The following is an 18,200-nucleotide window of genomic DNA, read 5'->3' on the forward strand; positions in this document are numbered from 1 at the left end:
CCACCTTAAAATAAGGTGTCTACGCGTGTGCGTGTGTATATATACACACTCACCAAAGATGTACACACTCACCAAAGCTTTAGACACACACACGGCACACGCGCACGTAAACACATGCTGTCATCACACACATATACAGAATTAAACATGATTTACACACACATTCAGTAGACATATACATACATACACACACACACACACACTTCTCTGTGGTGGTGTGTAGGCATATCAGACCCTGGGTCGTGAGTGCAGACCACAGCAGTAGCAGCTGTAGGCTGGTTCTGAAGAACATCGATCTCCTCTTTTGATTACCTTGGTGGAATTGCATCTACGCATGGAGGCGTCACACCCTCAATTTACTCTAACAAGCAATGAGATGAGACAACTCCAACAGCTAAACCCATGTCTGCTATGCGTCCCTGCAAAACACACACACACACACAGAGACAGACAAACACACACACACACACTATTAGTCAACACACACACTTCAAACCCAGCCTCATTATAAGGCGAGGCAAGGCAGAGGATGAACAGAACAGAGGATGTTTAATAGCTGAGGCTAACAGCCATTCAACTAAACCATGCTTCCTGACCGAGACAGTTTACTCTCCACCTGTAAATATTGATGGTGTTTTACAAAAGAGAGGTAAAAAATTGTTATCCTGCCAGATTTAATAGACTCTGTCTACTGGAGGAGAGCCACACCAGGAAAGTAGAGATATGAGGGATGTATTTTTCTACTGGCTTTGTGATCCCTGGATCAGACATCCAGGCCAGGCCAGCCAAGGCCAGCCTAGGCCAGCCCAGACAAGTTCATTCAATACCATTCCCTTCCATTCAATGGAATTCCAGTCCATTCTAGTCCAGTTTATGTAGAGAGATAGCAAAGAGAGAAAGAGAGAAAAAGCAAGACACACAGGGGCTCATTTATCAAGCCATTTGCGCCTGTTTCCTGTATTTACAAAGACTGCCTGTAAGAGTGCGCCTCTATTCTGTGGGGAAAATTCTCCGCCTATTTAAAACAGGTCAGGGCCAATCTTGGTTCCCACTTTTGGGGGGCTAAGCCCCTAGATAAAACCTATTATTTTTCCTGTGACCCAGCAAAACTAGGGGGGTCTGGGGGCATGTTCGACATTTTTGAAAATATAATTTTAAATAGTGTCCACTAGTGGGGTTTAGGAAGATAAATGAACACATTTAGATTTCAAATATGACGACTTTAAAATGTATATATATTTTTTAAATTAATAATACTTTTTTGGGGGGGCTAATGACGCTTTTGGGGGGGCTACAGCTAGATACCCATAAAGCAGGTCATAACCAGGAGCGCATTTTCCTGTGTGTACAAATGTACTTCCCTTATTCGATGGCAGCAGTGATCCGAGCAAGGCGAAGACATAGGCCATTTTTTTTCCAAGGGGTGTGGATGTTGTACATGTCCGTATGCAGGGGTGCCATAGAGGAGGGTGGGGGAGGGGAGTTAGGACGATTTTAAGGGCCCCAGGCTGACATGGGCCCCCAAAAATAGAACAACTTATAGAAATTCTCCTTCTTTTTTTTTTTTCATGGGGCCCAAAATTCCTGGCGGTGCACCTGTTCCTATGCTTCAAAGTTTGGTTACCCGCAATGTTTTTGGGGCTATCACGTTGTTTATGATCATTGACCTATGCACTTTTGTTAAGCTCTCTCTTGGAAGTCGCTTAGGATAAAAGCATTTGCTAAATGAATACATGTAAATGTAAATGTTCTGCCCTGTAATATATTCAGGTTTGCTGTTACTTCATCAACGTCACTGCATTTAAGCTTGCGCTTTCTTTTTCCCGTAGGAAGATCCATGATAAAAAAATATGCAAGCACGTTGTTCTTTTAGAGGCGCGCAAATTACGCTTGAGGGCGGAGTATGCGCTGATTGACTGATGGGTGTCAGGTTTGATAAATACTACGCAAAATGAGGAAGCATAGCGGGCGCAATTACCAAACTCGCAAAAATAGACGCAGCGTAAACTGCGCCATTTTTAGTAAATGATGCCCACAGAAAGAGACAGAAAGCCAGATCGAGAGGGAGAGAGAGAGAAGCGTATATCAGAGAGAACAGAGGGCCGCTGCAGTGTGAGAGAATGAGAGAATTGGAGATAGCTGGTAAGAAAGAATGATATTTTATTCATAATTACACCTTATATTATTTAACGTGCAGGGACTTCCAGACTCATGATCTATTCATGGGAGTCCGTCAGCTTGTAACAGTTGTCTTTTTTTCTCGTTTATCACTTGTCTACTGTGTGCGCACACACACACACACACATACATAAAACACAAACACAACCATGCACACACACAGATACACACGCACACACACATACCCACAAGCAACATAACATAGACAACACACACACATACACACACACACATACCCACAAGCAACATAGACAACACACACACAAATAGACTCTCTCCGTGTCTATTTTACACACACACACACACACACACACACACACACACACATTCTCCAGTCTATAAGAAGAAGGTGCAGAAACATAGTGACAGAGATGAGCACCATAAAATGTCCTTTGTCTTTTGTCCTTGGCATACACAACTGTATGGCCTAGTCACCTCAGAAGACCAGGGCACTCTGAGTCATAGAAACATATAACAGTTATATAAAAAGCTAGTAAGCACAGCCTTATACTGTAAACAGCCAGTCAGTATGCAGAGCATAAACAGTCAATAAGAACTGTTGTACAAGCAGCCAGTCATTAATGACAGTGGGACATCCAGGTAGACAGGAGGGGAGGTAAAGAGGTCTCACCTCAATCTGGTTGAGTCTGTACTCTTTCTAAAGCTCTATCTCTTTGTGTATCTCTCCCTCTCCCTCTCCCTCTCCCTCTCCCTCTCCCTCTCCCTCTCCCTCTCCCTCTCCCTCCCCCTCTCCCTCCCCCTCTCCCTCTCTCCCTCTCTCCCTCTCTCCCTCTCTCCCTCTCTCCCTCTCTCCCTCTCTCTCTCTCTCTCTCTCCCTCTCTCCCTCTCTCCCTCTCTCTCTCTCTCTCTCTCTCTCTCTCTCTCTCTCTCTCTCTCTCTCTCTCTCTCTCTCTCTCTCCTGCATCAAGGGGAAAGTTAAAAGTGTTTTCTTCCACTCCAGAGAGGAGGGTTTACCCTGCTGTGGAGTTCTGTTACCTCCTGGGAATGAGTCGCTAATCCTCCAATGTAATGTAGCACTTACCTGGAGAGGATACACACACACACACGCTCACCCACCCGCACACGCACACACACACACACAGATCACAGAACTCAGAACCCTCTAGTTGGCATGGAAGAGGGTTCAGGGGATTGCCCCCTGTGTGTCTGGTCAGCCAACTGGACACGTGAGGCTTAGAGATGTGGCTTTGGTCCAGGAAGTCTACACCTCACTCCTCCTACCCTCTCTCCTCCTTCTCCTTCATTTCTTACCTACCGCCCTCCCTTGCTCATCATCCCACCTTACTCACCTACCTGCTACTCTCCCTCCTCCTCCCTCCTCGTGTACCCCTTCCCATCCCTCCTCCTTCCCTCTTTCCTCGCTTACCTCCTCCCCTCCTTCCCTTCTCCACCTCCCTCTTCCTCCTGCCTCCTCACCTACCTCCTCCATCCTCAGCCTCCCCCCTCCCTCCCCTCTACCTACCTCCTCCCCACCTCTTCCTCCTCCCTCCTCACCTACCTCCTCCATCCTCAGCCTCCCCCCCTCCCCTCCACCTACCTCCTCCCCTCCCTCCTCCTTCCGTCTTTCCTCACCTACCTCCTCCCCACCTCTTCCTCCTCCCTCCTCACCTACCTCTTCCATCCTCAGCCTCCCCCCTCCCTCCCCTCCACCTCCCTCCCTCCCTCCCTCCTCCCCTCCCATCCTTTCCTGTCTCCCACTCCCCTCCTCTCACTACCACACTGCTCCTCTCACAGACATAGTTTAGCTTGGCTGCCCAGCCTCATGAATAGCTCCATTTAGCAGGCTAAACACCATTAGCATTGTAATAGAGGGCACCCATTGGCAGAAGTAGGGATTCCCCCCTCATGTGAGCATTAGCACGCTACCCAGAACTTCTGCTATGTGGAGGGGACATTCCCTTGGCAGTAAGGCTAATGGGGTAGCATTACACAATTACAGCTATGCTAGGACATTGTTAGCAAGAGTAGCTAATATAATAGCATTACAGCTATGCTAGCATGTCATTTGCTGCAGTATATAAACAGATTTCGCTTTAATAGAGCTTACCCAGTGAAAGATTAGGGTCACCTAAAACAGCTGTAATTCCAGAGCAAAATCCCTCAAAGATGTCCGTTTAGACCTAGCAGTAGAGTATTTTCTATATCCTGAACACAGAAACAGACTAAAGACTAAGAGTTAGAGTAAGATTCTTGCGAATCTATCAGTGGTGTTAGATATTTTACAAGAGGGGGAAGTTAACTTGTAATTGACACAAAGTATTGTGAGGGAAAATGATGCGCTCTGGAATTGCTTAATGACAGAAATGAATATAAAACAAAGATCTTAAAAAGGTCATCTAAAGTAGGCTCTTGTAACAAAAAGTTATTTCAATCAGGCTGGAACGAAATAACAAGCACGAGAAAACAACCAGTATCTACATCATTGCTGTTTTGTTGACAAGAACAGTGACCTAAAGATTCAAGTGCATGTTTGTTTATGTGTGTGAGAATCTGTCTATAGTAAACATGTGCGTATTTGTATGTTTGTGTATCTGAGTGTGTGGGTGTGTGTGCGTCTGAGTGTGTGCGTGAATTTGTGTGTGAGGGTGTGTGTGCGTGTGTGTGTGCGCGTGAGTGATGTGCATCTACTGTATGAGTGAATGTGTGTGTGCGTGTATGTTGACCGTGTGTGTGTGTGTTGACACTACCAAACCTCCTAATTAGCAATGGACTCATCCAGGGTGAAACAGCTTGTTATGCTAATAGCAGGCCTCTCATTATGTTGTATCTGCACAGCTAGCATTGTGAGCTCCCGATCGTAAGGGTCACACCGAATGCAGTACATCAATGTTGGGCATGTATTGGTCAGAGAATTCTGTACAGACTATACTGTTCCCTGTAGTATATTATTATACTGGCCTTAGAGGAAGAGGGCAAGTACTGCTCTTTGGTGACTGCACTTTCGTGAAGTTGCCAGGTGTGTGTGTCTACTGTAGGCTTCAGATGTGTGTGTGTGTGTCACCCTCTAAACATTGTGTGCTGGTGGTAGAGTTGCTGGATTAAAGCATTAAGTAGAGTTAGGCTGAAGGGAGGGTGGGAGGGAGGGAGGGAGGGAGGGAGGGAGGGAGGGAGGGAGGGAGGGAGGGAGGGAGGGAGGGAGGGAGGGAGGGAGGGAGGGAGGGAGGGAGGGAGGGAGGGAGGGAGGGAGGGAGGGAGGGAGGGAGGGAGGCTAGAGAGAGGAGGATAGAGGGTATGGAGGGGGGTGGTGAGATAGGGGGGGGGGTGAGACAGGATGCAGTATAGACAGTCAGTACCTAGCAGACAGACTGTGATGTCCACCGCACACTTCAATTACGCTGTGGTGAGAACGCCACGTAACACACAGTAAATAGCTGTCTTTCGAACTGCAGCAGCACTAACTATGATCCTGTTCATCCAGACGCGAGTTTTGGAATGTTAATTATTTGTTCTCTCTCTTTTTATCTCACTCTCTCTCCCGGTCTCTCTCTCTTTCCTTATCTCTCTGCTTTTCTCTCTCTTCCCGTCTCTTTTCCCCTCACCCCCTCCCCCTCCACGCTAAACAGGCACACAGGCACACAGCGACACACACACACACACAGTTCTGATGTCTGAGTATAGTTTACAGAGTCCCATTGACAGCTGTCCACTACACAGCTGACTCATTTCCTAAGTAAACCCAACACCCTTGCTTCCCTCCCCCCCTCTCTCTCTGTCTCTTTCCCTTTTTCCTCTCTCCTCTCTGTCTCTCTCTCTCTCTGTCTATTTTCCTCCCCCATCTCTCTCTCTGTCTCTTACCCACCCCCCCTCTCTCTCTGTCTTTTTCCCTCTCTCCTATCTCTTCTGTGCCTGTCCCTTCTTGTCTGATAGGTATTTCTAGAGACTAGTCCATCCCTCTGTTTACAGGACAGGAGAGAGAGAGATGTAGCCTCTGCATGCCTTACCAGACACATGCATTTAGTTATTTGTCTCCTGATAACCTCATAAGCAACTGTAATGAGATATTTTACACCAACCATACACCTGCTTTAAACAAGATTTAATCTATTACCTCTCACCACTCACAGAATCAAAGTACATATATAATGGCATCCCGGCTTGCAGTTCCCCAATATAACTAATGAAGGTGAAATGGCCAGTGCGAATGTTATTAAACTCACAAAAAAAGTTGGCTGCAAACCAAAATGGAAAGCTAAAGTGCTTTTCTGACCATGATTCCCTCCAATGGAAAACACAGATATGAAACGTCAATCCGTGAAAGGCTCGGCATGATACCGGTGCAGAACACAAGGAGAATCAAACAGAGAGGACAAGAAAGCTGCTCACCTTGGCAACGCTGTAAAGAAAAGAAAACTGACGCCCACCAAACTAGCAGCTGCACTGACGGAGACTGGCAGAGAGCGTGGACATGTCTTCCTGTGTGGAGTCGGCTTGTTGCAGTGAATGATAGACTAAGTTGGGCAGAGATAAAGAAGAGTTGTTTGCATGTAAACACACAGGCATTACAACAGGAGGGGTGGCTAACAGGTGCTTTTCCTGTTAGCTATCATCCCACACACACGCCCGCCCGCGCCCGTCCGCACACTCTCACCCGCTCACATCGCACACATGCTCATATCACGCACACAAACATATGCTTACACACACTCTCACCCGCACGTGCTCACTGGCACTCACACACACACGAGTACTGGTGCAGACACTCATACTTATGCACACACACACACACACACACACACACACACACATGCAAGCTCACACACACACACATGCAAGCTCACACACACACACTCATACATGCAAGCTCACACACACACACACATTGATCTCAGTTCAGAGCTCTGCACTCCTAGTCCTTCAGACAAAGCAGACAGCATCTTTCCACTTTAACTCAGACTGGATCAATAACAAACCCTTTTGAACAGGAAATAACAGAGGAATACAAAAAACCAAAGCAAATTACAAACACACACTAACACACAGTAACACCTTAACACACACGTATGCATACACACACTATCTCTCTCTCTCACACACGCACACACACTGAGGTAGAAAAAAGAGAATCATCTTCTTGGTGATTTTCCATGGGTGACCAGACGAGAGAGGGATCATTCTATAAATCAGATGGATATCTCTGGCCTCGTGGGGTCTGAGTCTGTGTGTCTGCCTGGTTCAGACCTGGGGACTCATTTATCAACCGTTCGTACGCACTATGTGCGTAAACCGTGCGTATGAATGGATCCGCCGCAAAAGTTGAGATTTATCACGACGAGATTTCTTGGGAGTGTGCGTAACTCTCAGAATGGCCAATGCTATGCGTATAGCTGAAGAACAATTCCAAGTGGGGAAACAAGGCAATTGCATTGAGAACATGGGAACTCTATGTAGGCCCATTGAAATCAATAATGAAAGCATTTCGCAAGAATTTCAATGAAATATTGAATTCATGAAATATTGTAATGCTATGGGCTAATTAAACACCATAAAGGGAGTTGTTAATATTGGCGAATTGATGTAATGTAGTGTAATGTATGATGCAACAATAATATGCTCTTGGACCACTATAAAAACGGAATGTCTAATATGAAGATGGCAGATCTAGCTGTGTTCAGAATATTTAGCACACGCTGCATTTCGTCAATAGCGCATTTTTAGAGACAGGTATACCTGACTTTTTTTCACAAAGAAGTGAGTGGCTCATAAGCAGACATCGTTTCCCTAAATCCATATCAGTGGAATTATGCAAAGATCTCGGACCAACTTTACAAAGACAAACAAGGAGAACGAATGCCATTCCAATCTGCACATTCAGGTGCTATCAACCTTGGGTATGGCGAATGCCTGGCACTTTTCAGCGTGAGATTGCTGGCATCTCACAAAACCTCCATCAGTCAAGCGATGCCTGCTGTTTTACACGCAATCATCAGTAAATCCCGTCAGTACATCAATTTCCAAAAGTGGTTTGATTTTAAATCAAACCACTTCTTTGTATTTCTGCCACCGAGCGCATCTGAGAAGACGCTACATTGACAGAAAGCACCTTTTCCCAAACAATATTCTTTTTTTTGGTGGTCAGACCGTCAAAGCACCTAAGTGTTCCGAATAAAATGTTGTGGTTGCACTCAACCTCCGACACCAAAACCTCCATTTCCTTTTGGGAAAGATTATTTTTCTTTTCTTGCTCCATTTTCATTACCAGTTTAACTTTGTGATCTCCCTTTGCATTGGTGGTGATTCAACTAATTTAGATAATATGGGGCGTTTCGTATGCAAATGGTTACACGAGTTTATGGAACAGGTGATATTTATAAAGGAAAATCTCCTAGAAGTGTGCGTACGCCGCTCATACAATTTTTGATAAATCGCACCTTGTGTTCGTGGGAATATTCCAAACCTCCACGTACAACAATTTTGTACGCACGCTTGATAGATGAGGCCCCTGGATTATAATTACTATGATGTTAAGACATTATTATGACATTATTATGTCATTTTTGAATAATCCTGTTCCAGACTAAGATTACATCCGAAACAGATCGTGGAGGCTTGAGGTTGTAATCCAGACTATGTTTGCCACCATGGCACGCTGCTAAACCACTAAACCAGCCAACAGACACACTAAATATGTGATCAAATATAAAATAACCATAATTCGCCCCTAGCAGAGGGTGTGTGTGTGTGTGTGGGGGGGGGGGGGGTGCCCACCATGCCCAGATTTGAGAGCACACACACATAGACACACACACAAACAAACACACACTGTGGTTATGATGTGGTTCCCTGAGTCCAGAACAGAATGTTTGAGAAGTGTAATGTGATGATGACCCAGGTCAGACATGTCATGACATGGTGTGGACAGACTGAGGAAAGGGGAGGACGAGGAGGGGCGAGGAGGAGGGGCGAGGAGGGGGAGGAGAAAGACAGAGTTAGGAACTGGGGGGAAACAAAAGGAAGGAGGGGAGACTGAAAGAAGGGAAGGGAGGCGAAGCCCTAAGGACTAGGCTTCACCTCTAGGAGGGGGAAGGAGGGGGGCAGAAGGAAAGACAAGGAGAGGGGTATGCCATGCAAAACAGTTTGGTGTCTTAGACTTCTGCAGAGACTGCATTTACGTAACATAAGGATATGCTAGAGACGATTTCGAATCTACACACGCAAACACACACAGACAGGCACAGACACAAACACACGTTGAAGAGATTTGTATGTGATTAACAATAGTCAGGATTATCCAGAGGTCATTATTAGAGAGCAACTGGACGGATACAGTATGGATGTGTGTGTGTGTGTGTGTGTGTGTGTGTGTCAGAGAAAGCATGTGTGTGTGTGAGTCAGGGAGTCAGGTGGCTGAGCGGTTAGGGAATCGGGCTAGTAATCAGAAGGTTACCAGTTTGATTCCCGGCTGTGCCAAATGACGTTGTGTCTTTGGGCAAGGCACCTCACCCTACTTGCCTCGGGGGGAATGTCCCTGTACTTACTGTAAGTCGCTCTGGATAAGAGTGTCTGCTAAATGACTAAGATGAATAAATGTGAGTGCTTGTGAGAGAGAGAGAGAGAGAGAGAGAGAGAGAGAGAGTGACAGAAGAGAGAGAGGGAGTGTGGGGTGAAACAAGGGTGAGGAGATAGAAAGTAGCAGTGGAGGAGATGGACGGAGGTGAGATTCAGGCAGCAGGGGACTGAAACGACAGAGACATGGAACGAAAAGAGGGATGAAGAGAGCGAGAGAAGGTGGGAGACAGAGAGAGAGAGATGGTGGAAGGCAGAGAGAGTGAAAAAGGAGAGGGAGAGAGGAAAAAGAGAAGGAGAAAGAGAAATGAAGGAGGGAGACAAAGAGAGAGTGGAGAGAGAGAGGGGGGGGGTAGAGTTGAAGGGAGGGAGAGAGACAGAGAAGGAGGGAGAGATAGATAAAGGGAGGGAGTCGTAATGGGTGAGCAAAAGGTGAGTACAGGAAGAAGGGACCTCTGCCTGAGTGAATGTTCCCCCCTCCAGCCCCACCCACTGAAACAGGACCTTGAACAAGGGTTAATGGACCATATCTGCTTTTAATACACGCACACACAAACACACACACACACACATTAAAAACACTCACACGTACACACACCCTTTCATGCAGTGATGATCCTGATGTGTCCTATATATGCAGCCATGTTCATCCTCCTACAAGCCTGTGTCCGAAAGAGACAAGACTGGCATCCCAAACAGTTCACCAGCTCACTGGGCATGGATGAAGCATACACACACACACACACACATATAACGTTTATTCACAAACAACCTCATATTTGTGGTCTCTCTCTTTCTATCTCTCTTTGCTCCCTCACCGCCCTCACCCCTCTCTCAACTCTCTCTCTCCACCCTCACCTCGTTCCAGTTCTCCTTCTCTTTTCATCACCCTCATTTCCTCCCTACTCCCTCCCGAAACACGGCAACACGGGCACACGCACACACAAATGCAAACACAAATGCACCAAAAACACGCACACACATTAGCATACACACATGAATACACGCACACAAATACACCTGTATAATTACAAAAACACATGAACACACAATGACATATACACACAGACATAAAAACACATACTTACACATAAAATACACACACACACACACACACACACCTATCTAGTTTAAAAATGACTGGTTAGCTACAGTACCATGCTCTCCCTCTCACTGTGCTTCCAGGCCTGGGAGTGAGAAGGGAGGGGAGAGGGGGGGGGAGAGATGTTTTAGTCAATGGAAGTAGCCCAAAGATTAATTCACTTAATCTCAGCCAGTAAATGGGGTATTCAAGCGGCTTAAAAAAACAAATTGAATGCAAAGGCTGAGAGTAATAACAACATTTGTCTTAGCATAGTCACAATGCCCTTTTCTTCCACACGCTTCCACATCAGCTGGTAGCTAGATTTCCTGCATCCATTTACAGATGTGGGTTCACAGTCTCTCTCTCTCTCTCTCTCTCTCTCTCTCTCTCTCTCTCTCTCTCTCTCTCTCTCTCTCTCTCTCTCTCTCTCTCTCTCTCTCTCTCTCTCTCTCTCTCTCTCTCTCTCTCTCTCTCTCTCTCTCTCTCTTTCTCTCTCTCTCACACAGACACAAACACACACACCATCACAGACACACACATGCATAAAGACACAGGCACGCCTTCACCCATACAAGCACACTCACAGAATGTCAGAATGTTCCTTTACAGCATGATCTCTCTCTGACACACACACACACACACACACACACAAATACACACACCTTCACACAAGCAAGCATACAACAAAGGAAGTAATAGGGATGTATAAGAAAAACATGTGATTTTAAACCTAACTGCAGACTTGAAGCAATCCTACCCAGCTAAAACGATCCATCTGATCGAAATCCTATTCATGTCTTTCAACATGATAACAAGTCCATTGTTGCTTTCCCACAAATGATCTTTGAGCTTTAAACTTCTCTGAGAAGGAATGTGGAGTGCATCCGTGCCATCTGACAGACAAGACCATAACACAGGTTGACCGCGTGCAATATTAACAAGACATTCGTAGATGTGGTGGTGTTGTAGTGTTGTATAAAGAGGGCTGTTCTCCATCTTAGGGGGAAGATTGTAGGGTTCCCTGCTCCTATCTCTGTCTCTGACGAAGACAGTGGCTGGATCTACTCTGACTGATTAAAAGAACTCTGGTGACCGTGAGTGACTGTGCGTCACTGGTGATGCTCTGTGGGCGAGCTGCCTTCCACAAGCTCTCTCTCTCTCTCTCTCCCTGTCTTTCATCAGTGACGTCCAACCTCTCGCTTCCACTGTTCCCTTCCGCCCCTTCCATCTCTCTCTCTTCTCCCCCACCCCGCCTCCCCTCTCCTCAATGCCTCCATCCGTCCCCTTCAGCCCTCCCCTCCACCCCACTCCTCCATCCCTCCACTACACCCCTCCCCTCCACCCCTCCATCCCTCTCCTCAATCCCTTCATCTCTCCCTTCATCTTGCTGGAACCTGTTCCTTAACCAGGCCGATAGGCCATGACGGGTGCTAATAGGAACACATTCCACTAGAATAACTTTAGGCCTCACTGTCACATGTACGTCCCGACACATAGTGGGTGTGCGTGTGTGCCCCAGTGTGTGTGTGTGTGTGTGTGTCTGCCTGCCCCTGTGTATGTATATGCATGTGTGCGTGCGTGCGTGCGCGCGCGTTCGTATGTGCGTCTGAGCATGCCTGAGAGGGTCTCAGCCTGGCAGGACATTGTTAAGGGAATTATACTTCAAGGCTTGTCAGTGTGGGTTTATATAACCCTGGAGGGTGCCACTGATGGAGGGGAGATAGGACACATCGACTCGTCCAGGAAGCGTCCTCTCAGGAGGACCACAGAGATGTTCCTCCACACAGCCCAGTCGGGAGACTCCACCGGGTCGCGATGTTATCGACCGTTTGCATGTGACCGTTTTCAGAAACGTCATTCTCTGGGGGGGGGGGACCGGGGGGGGGACGGTCCTTGTTTCACAAAGTCTCTCCACCTTCTGAGGGGAGGGGGGGGGGTGGGGGGGCAGCAAGAAGACAGCCCTGTCAGTGCATGTGAGGGGGGCTGGGTGTGTGTCCTACCGCGGCGATGTCGCCCACGGTCGCAAGGAGCCCTGCGGAGTCTGCAGCCTGAGCCAGCGGGTCGTCTTCCAGCGCCGGACGGCGTTCTTCGATACTGTAGGTCAGGGGTGTCAAACTCCGGTCCTCGAGGGCCGCTGTCCTGCATGTTTTAGATGTTTCCCTTATCCAGCTCACCTGATTTTAATGAATGGTCGTTATAACAACCCATTTAATTGAATCAGGTGTGTTCGAGCAGGGAACCATCTAAAACATGCAGGACAGTGGCCCTCGAGGACCGGAGTTTGACACATGTGCTGTAGATGATGAGGTGAGTCAACCCCTTACAACTCGCACAGACAGAGAGTGTGTGGGAGAGCTGTCCGTCCATGGTGTTTTCTATGACAGGGAGATTAGACCTGGCTTTGGGAGCAGTCCTTCAGTCTCAGACTTCAGTGTAGACTGTGGATCATCCACTCTGATCCTGTGACCTGCTCTCTCTCTCTCTCTCTCTCTCTCTCTCTCTCTCTCTCTCTCTCTCTCTCTCTCTCTCTCTCTCTCTCTCTCTCTCTCTCTCTCTCTCTCTCTCTCTCTCTCTCTCTCTCTCTCTCTCTCTCTCTCTCTCACACACACACACACACACACACAAGCCCAATGGATCCCAGACCGTCAGACACAATCATATTTCATTCACACACTTAGAAGTATGCGTCGACGCAAGCGAGCAAACAAACAAACGGCCAAAAGCGCACTCACACACCCACCCACACACGCACGCACGCTCACTCACTCACACAAGCGTGCACGCACACACCCATTTATCAGACACGCAGGTAGAGAGAGTCATAGATAGCCTGAATGGGTGAAACGAGGAGCGAAGAGGAGATTGGATGGGTGGGAGTAAAGTGAAAGAAAGAAGAATGAGAGGGGGACGAGACGGGAGGGAGAGAGAGGTGAGAGGGATCACACTGTGCCATAGAGAGAGGGGGACGTGGTGGACGATATGTTTCAAGATGAGGAAAGGAAGGAAGGAAGGAAGGAAGGAAGGAAGGAAGGAAGGAAGGAAGGAAGGAAGGAAGGAAGGAAGGAAGGAAGGAAGGAAGGAAGGAAGGAAGGAAGGAAGGAAGGAAGGAAGGAAGGAAGGAAGGAAGGAAGGAAGGAAGAATGGTAAAAGAGAGAGAGAGTGAAGTGAGGAGGGAGTGGAGGAAAATAGGAAGGGAGAGAACAATCCAAGATGGTGAGGTTAGGTATGGGAGGGAGAGAGAGAGAGAACGAGAGATTTATTGAAAAAAGAAGGAGAGGAAAGGAGCGACAGATAAAAGGAGAGGGAGAAAGAGCAATTTAAACAGAGCAGGGAGAGTGGAAGAGAGAAATGGCAGTGCAATTAACAGCAAGACCTCGTTTCCTAGCCCTGACTCACCTGTCTCAGCAGATGATAAATCTACCAGGCTACATGGTCACACACACACACACACACACTTAGACACACACACACACTTAGACACATTCACACTCGCACTCACCCACACACGCATCAATACCTTAGCACATTCTCTTTACCACTCTGTCTCCCCCACCCCTCCTCCTCCCCTCTCTCTCTTTTTTCCCTCTCTCTTTTTCTATCTCTTCCACTCAGACTGTTCAATCCGCCGCTTTGACTCTCTTCTGCCACTATATTTAAGTCCACTGTCACATATGGGATAAAAGAAAGGATTTGCCAAGGAACCAACTTCACACACACACACACACACACAGAAACACATGTGCATACAGTCATACACAAACATACACACACAATCACACAGTCACACACACACAAAGTCACATGTGAGAGAGACTGGGGATTATCCACGCCGACACACAAGACACTCTCGGAGAATCTTAAGGTCACACACAGGTAAACACCAACTGGATGATCTAATCTGGGCTAACAGGGCAAAATCCTTAACTCCAGTGTTAATCCTATTATTCCCAGCTCCTGGTGTGAATGATGATGGAGCCAGACACAGATCTGAGATCAGTCCCACCTGTCGCTTCCCCGTCCCGCCTCGTAGGCAGTTAAAACCTTTATCTGGCCTCAGATCAGAGTCTAAGAACCTCCTCGTCAGCCAACCCTGACAGAGAGGGCAGGCCTGTGTGGCTGGCCTGTGTGTGAGAGAGCGTTGCAGGTCATGATGGTAGGACACATGGGCAGGTTAGCGTAGCTGTAAGTGTGATAGTCAATCCTTAGCCGTCAAAATGCAGACCCAACTTCATTTGTATTTATTTATTTCAAGACAGGGACAGTGCACATTAAAACATTAATATTGTACAACAAGAGAATAGGCATTGTCCCAGGTTCTAGCAGATTGCCATTTTCCACCTGTAGTCCGTAAATGTGCAGGCACTAAGATCAAAACACACGGTCTCACCCTGGCATACATGCAGCAATCATCTTCGAAACAGGTCACAGTCCCTCCATCAGGCTGTTATATTTAAAATCGTGTTCAGTTGAAAAGCACATGCAGGGGGAATTATGATCAACTTGACAGGATTTACTCCTTCTACAATGACAACTAATTAAAAGATATAGAGGTATTACAAGGACACACCATGGGTGTGTGTGGCTGTATATGTGTGCGTGTGCGCGTGCATGTGTGTGTTGCTCAATAGCTCTTCAGTGGTTGATAGCTCCCCGCAAGCCAATTAAGCGGTTGTGCAACATAAAACTTCCAGGGGCCTTATATGAAACAGAGACAGTATTTGCTTCTGAAAACAACAATTTGATGAAGACAAAGGGGGTGCAAAGAAAAGCAGTGGAGAGAGAGAAGAGAGGGAGGGGTGTTGGGTAAAGAGAGAGAAGAGAGAGAAGAGAGGGAGGGGTGTTGGGTAAAGAGAGAGAAGAGAGGGAGAGAGAGAGGAGGGAGAGAGAGAGAGGGGAAAAGAGAGGGAAGGAGAGAGGATGGAGAGAGAGAGGAAAAGAGAGAGACGGGGAGTGAGAGAAGAGAGAGAGAGGGATAAAGAGAGAGTGAAGGAGAGAGCAAAGGAAAGACCCAGACTCCATATACACAATTATAGGAAAACACACAAACTCACTTGCACACAGACACTCTCTTGCACACATGCACACACACTTGCACAAACAAACTCACTTGTACACACACACACTTGTACAGATCATGGTGTACATGCAAGCCCACAGAGGCTCAGGAGAACACAGACTGCATTTACAGTACAGGGAGCTGTTCTATGATCATTACTGTGTACACTGTAACTCAACAGAGTTGCGGCCAAATGGCTCTTTGAGAAACGACCAGCCTGTGTCACGGACCTGTAGCGTGTGTTTAATTTCCTGACCCGCTGGGTGAGATTGTAGACCTGTGGACATCGCTGTTTCATACCAGTAGCAAGGCCCCAAACTGGGTTTCCCTCCAATGCTCTCTCTTTCTCCATGCATCCCTCTCTCTGCGTCTCTTGTCCTCTCCCTGTGTCTGCCTCTCTCACATACAAACACACTCTCTCTATCTCTTGTTCTCTCACTCTATATGTTGGTCTCTCTCTCTCACACACACACACTTTCTGGCTCTCTCTTGTTCTCATTTTCTCCTCTGTTCCTCGACCTTCCTCTCTAAATATGCACTATATATATATTTGCTACATACTGTCTAGCCTATATGCTCTCTTCCTCCCTCACACAATCGCATACTCTCTCTCTCTCTCTCTCTCTCTCTCTCTCTCTCTCTCTCTCTCTCTCTCTCTCTCTCTCTCTCTCTCTCTCTCTCTCTCTCTCTCTTTCATATAAAGAGTTAGTAACTCATTCTACAGGCTGTCCCTTCACACCGGTAAATAAACGAGCAGTGCTTCTTCTACAGTATTATGCCACCTGCTCGAGAGAGTACGGCTCAGCATTTACTTTATGAAACCATAGGTTCCCACGACGAGAAAACACCTTGAGAAACACGCACTCACACTCACACACACACACGTTTGTGCGCAGTGAACTGTGCTCGCGGCTCTGTCTCTCCGCTGCTGTCCGTCGGATGCGATGATTAATGGCTCGCGCCCCGCACACATCCAACCGGGACAGGAGCCATCGCGCTCACGGGGAGAATCACTCACACCTAAACCTCTATTATATCGTTTCCGTCGTGATCAACATCAGTTACGGACGTTTGCATATTGTAGTCCGGATGAGGCCGAATACTGACGAATTAATAGAAGTAATTCCCGGAAACTAAAAGTACCTGGTAGGCGTGGGCATCACATGAAACACATTTCATTTTTTACCTCTTATTTTATTTTTTTATGCTGTCACCAAGGCGCGATGTACATCCACTATAGCACACATCTTATAGGCCGTGATTGTTCAACGCCAAAACTAATATGACGTATAGGCCTATTATTTAGTAGCCTACAATAAATAAAGCTTGCAAACGTCCTTAATAATTGCAAAGGAGTGCAAATGTAAGTATAAATGAACAGGTGATGGTCATGCTATAGGGTACTCAAACACCATCACATTCTTAAATGTTTGATGTTGCATTTGGGTGAGGAGGTTGGACACTACCACTGGACTACTGCCATTAAATGTAGCTGTAGGCTATAGGTTGAAATTGGACAGCCTGTTCACCTCTCCCTTCTCCCGATTGTCGATTACAGCGGAAGAATAATTACGTAAAAGAAGAAAACAAGTGACGCAAAAACCGGCCAGTCTGAGACCAAAACTAACATTTAAGTCGTAGTCTTCTGTAGTCTCCGAGCTGATAAGCAAAAATAAAAATACTAAAATCACGTGTCCACTGGTAGGTTGCCTGCCTCACCAAACAGACAGACTGGTCATCTTTTACGAGCTCCATGACCACTGGTACCTATAACCTCTCCGGTAACGGCCACGTCCCGCCTGCCAACACCAGAGTAAAGGTCGGTTCACAAGCCTTGCTCCCTGTGTGCCTCATCTTGAACCCACTCAAGTTAAGACCACAGCACGTAATTACAAAATGACGGCGTCACCGAAAACTTACGGTTTGTTGGGAGAGCTCCGTTAAGGCTGTTGAAACGGCAGCAAATCCACAGAATGGCTGGTAACGTTAACGAGAATCCGAATGCAGGACGCTGCCGGTACATCTTCGGTTACGACGATGGGTGTAATGTGAGAAATTTAAAACGGGTTGTAGGCTAGATAGTTTCTGTAGGCTACACCTGCACGCAGGAGGAGCGCGATATGCGTGTACTCTCTTGGTCTCGTTCTCTCCTGTCCGTTCTTTCTGTAATGAGAGGACGCAACTGTCCCTACACGCTTGGATCGCACCAACCAGCCTCGAGTGAGCCGAAAGGAAAGGCAGCGGCTCTCTCTTTTCCGTGTGTCAACGGCGTTTTTCAAACTTTAGTTACGTCGGCACTGATGATATGTAGAGGAGGGTTGGGGAAGGAGTGAGAACTGTTCTTAAGCCATGCCCGAA

At 47.1% G+C, this 18,200-nt stretch overlaps 1 protein-coding gene across 1 annotated transcript in view; it reads right to left on the reverse strand.

Annotated features, from left to right (window-relative positions):
* LOC146275206 (contactin-associated protein-like 2) overlaps positions 1 to 17,865 on the reverse strand; it is a 165,466-nt gene extending 147,601 nt beyond the window's left edge. The window contains exon 1 of the mRNA XM_084702688.1: positions 17,763 to 17,865. Within this exon, the coding sequence (XP_084558814.1) occupies positions 17,763 to 17,865 (103 nt within the window). The remainder of the gene's footprint in view (positions 1 to 17,762) is intronic.
* Positions 17,866 to 18,200: the final 335 nt, after the last annotated feature.

The sequence above is a fragment of the Hypomesus nipponensis genome, chromosome 8 (assembly GCF_054491055.1).
Source record: "Hypomesus nipponensis isolate SF chromosome 8, ASM5449105v1, whole genome shotgun sequence".
In the NCBI taxonomy this organism is placed as follows: domain Eukaryota; kingdom Metazoa; phylum Chordata; class Actinopteri; order Osmeriformes; family Osmeridae; genus Hypomesus; species Hypomesus nipponensis.